This window comes from Pygoscelis adeliae, unplaced genomic scaffold (genome assembly GCF_000699105.1).
Source record: "Pygoscelis adeliae isolate BGI_AS28 unplaced genomic scaffold, ASM69910v1 Scaffold14, whole genome shotgun sequence".
Taxonomy (NCBI): Eukaryota; Metazoa; Chordata; class Aves; order Sphenisciformes; family Spheniscidae; genus Pygoscelis; species Pygoscelis adeliae.
Window position 1 is genome coordinate 5,964,898 of NW_008825109.1, and position 3,054 is coordinate 5,967,951.

Sequence of the window (3,054 nt, forward strand, 5' to 3'; positions counted from 1 at the left end):
CCAGGTACAAAGAAAATTGGTCTTTGCAAGACTAAGCCTTTCGTGGCATTTCACCCCAAACCAGGGGTGCGTAAGTAACCATGGAGGCTGGTACCAGCATCTGGCACGCACGGATTGCACTGTTCGGCTCTCGGTTGTGATTGTCTGTAAAGCAATGGGAAATGTCATTAGGGAGCTGGGAGAGGAGAAAAGAGGTTTCTTAAGTACTGCGGTCTTGTACAGTGTAACAAAACTCTTTCTACGAATTAATTAGGCAAATACTTCTGACCATGTCATACCTGAAGGGCACTTAATGGCTCCGGCATTTATCTCGCAAGTACAGTGATCTGAAATACATATGCATTTTCAGCGTAATCCTTCGCCGCTGTAAATCATGCACTGGAATGAGAGCGTATCTGGCAACGTTAATTCAGAGATATCATCCTACAGTTTCTGGCAACGGACCCTGATGAAAATAAATGGTGTATAAACACTGTCTGACATGCATGAGCCTTTCAAAATTATTTACAAGTGATGTTCTGGGAGCTTCGCTCCGAGGAAGTATTTCTCCTCCATTCAGTTTAGATATTAAAATCTGCCGGGTGGGGAGGGGGAGGAAGGTGTCAGCGCTACACAGTCACAGCTGGGTACATCTTCTGTTCGCTGTTGGTGTGGGGGTAGGGAGACTGGATCTGCCTGTAGCCGCTCTGCAAACCGTCGAGGAAAGGGGGCACCGGGGTCAGCGGCATCGAGTCGTGCTGCACAGCGTAGCCCACGTACTGGGGGTGCAGGTACTGCCCCTGGTGCGGCACGATCTGGGTAGCCTGCTGGCAGTTCAGCACCGAGAAGTTCGTCGGCATGTTGACGTAGACGTTATTCATGGTCCCTTCTGGCAAACAGCAGTTGGTCTGGGACCTGGTTGGGGGGGCTCTGGCCCCCGAGTTGGCGCTGGAGCTGGAGCTGGCGGCGGTGCTCGACTGGCGGGAGGAGGAGCCCCGGGAGGTGCTGGCACTTGGGATCATGGGGATAGTCTCCATCAGGCGGGTGCCCCCGGGGGCTCGGCTCTGCTGGGGCTCCTGCTTGGGCCGCAGGCATCTGCAGCAGCAAGCCGCCACCAGCGACCCCAAGATGATGAAGGCAACAAATACAGATCCAACAATAAGGAACGGCACGTAGATGGGCACTGCAACAGCAAGGAAAACGTCGTCACTGGGGGACAAGGACAAACCTCAGCATCTCCGGCAGCAGGTCCCGTCCCCCCCCAGCCGAGCCCACCTCCCCCCAGCGCAGGTCAATGCAGGATGAGCACTAAAAGCTGTGTGTGCAGCTGAGCATTTTGCACAGGGAGGATGAAAAGGGCTGCTAAAACCAGTGGCTGGAGTTTCCAAAAGCATCTTTAAAGTTATTAGCAGGGAGGAAAGCCCACAGCTCACGCCTCGAGGGAGGACGGCTCGCTCCCACTGATGGTGGTCTAATCCACATCAACCACCGCTCCACATCTCACCAGATCTTGTCTCCAATACGCCCCGCTAGAAAACTCAGGCAAGAGAACGCTGGGTCTGAACAGTGCCACAGGGATATACTTTGGGGGCAGGATGCCTGCTCAGGGCTCAGGAGCACGGGGTGGTCAAACCCCAGTGCTGCATCACATCCCTCCCCATTGCAGGCCCTCTCCGGCTGCTGCCACCCCTCAGGGCAGGGGGATAGCCAGGCAGCACCCGAGCAGCAGTCACAGGGACTCTGCCACCCTCCAGCCCCAGGGATGAGTGTCCAGCTGCTCTGCACTTCAGCCCTGGGACTGGGGAGAAACCACGGGGAGGGGCGATAGGGCGACAGCACCATGCTCCAAAGCTTCACTACCAGCATTCCCCCTTGCGAGGCTTAAAGAAGGGACATCAGGGCAGGAGGAGTGAGGGTGGGCGAGGGCTGGGAGCAGAGACTACAGGCGATGCTTCAGCCGTGGGGTCAGGAGCCCGACAAGGCGGATGGCGAACACCATCCTTGGAAGGACCTGGGCTCCAGTTGCTCTGCACTCCCAGGGAAAAAGCCGTTTTCTCTGCCTCAGTAAGAAATCTGCATGGATATATCCAGGAATAATGAGGGGAAGGTGCCTCCCTTCAGCGCTTGTGAACACTCCCAACAACACGCCGGGACTTCATCATTTCCAGCGAAAACCGGCAACCCGGAGACTCAGGCAGGGTTGCGGCCCCCTGCCCGACAGGCGCTAACGCAGCCGCTGCTAACAACGTGCCCTGGGCACAGGGGCAGGGGACGCAGCTGCCCCTCCTGTGAGCTAACCAGTGCCAGCGCAGGGCGACAGCTCCCAAACCCGCTGAGCAGTAAATACTGTTAAGAAAATTAATTAAGAAAAATGCCTTGTTCTCCGAACTGCAAAGGGAGTTATCTGTCCACCCAAGTCAGAATACCTCCTTGCACAGCTGATTATGTGGAGTGAGTTATTAACCAAAAGGCCACATTTCTCCCATAATTTTAGCACTTTTTAAACAAAAGACTTGCAAAAAATTGTCTCTACTTCTGCGCCTGGCGATACAGTAGCTCTTAGCAGGTGGACACGCTTGCTACAGACTGTAACACACAAGTTTTCTGAGAGTAAATCTGTCCTAATTATAACATCACTTCAGGCTACTTCTAGTGCGTTCAGCATGTGGGGATGGCAGCAAGGGTGCTGGGAAGCCACCGAGGCTTTTTTTAAACAGCAGCAGAAAGACTCGAGTTCATCCTTGAAATTCAGTCTTGTAAAAACCAGTCCTAAGCAGGGTATCTGAGCTGGAAGGATGTATACAATTAAAACGGGGACCGGCCAGAAGTAATTTTGAAACGTCACGTTACTCTTTTTTTGTCTCGCTCACATGGGTCGTTTCATTTTTTCCTTCCCTTTTTAACTGGGAGCACAAACAGGGCTGAGGAGCCGATTCAGAGCGGTGGCAGAGCCGCACACGACAACCAGCTTGTCCAAGGCTGTCGGAAAGCGGTCTCACCTACTTCTAAAGAAGACAGGGCCGGACCTTCAAATAATAGGGAGGGAAAAAGACGTATCTAAGCGCGGGTACTTTT

At 53.8% G+C, this 3,054-nt stretch overlaps 1 protein-coding gene across 2 annotated transcripts; it reads right to left on the bottom strand.

The window, feature by feature from the left end:
• Nucleotides 1-7: 7 nt before the first annotated feature.
• SHISA2 (shisa family member 2) lies at nucleotides 8-3,054 on the bottom strand. Of its 2 annotated transcripts, XR_663774.1 has the most exons (3): nucleotides 1,413-3,054; nucleotides 279-1,162; nucleotides 8-144 (listed from the first exon to the last, which is right to left on the bottom strand). XR_663774.1 is itself a non-coding variant. In XM_009327759.1 (2 exons), the coding sequence occupies exons 1-2, from the start codon at nucleotides 1,459-1,461 to the stop codon at nucleotides 609-611; spliced, it is 603 nt and encodes a 200-aa protein (XP_009326034.1). In that variant the 5' UTR covers nucleotides 1,462-3,054; the 3' UTR covers nucleotides 177-608. The 2 variants fall into 2 exon arrangements, 1 of the variants encoding a protein (XP_009326034.1); XM_009327759.1 differs by lacking the exon at nucleotides 8-144 and having other exon boundaries at nucleotides 177-1,162.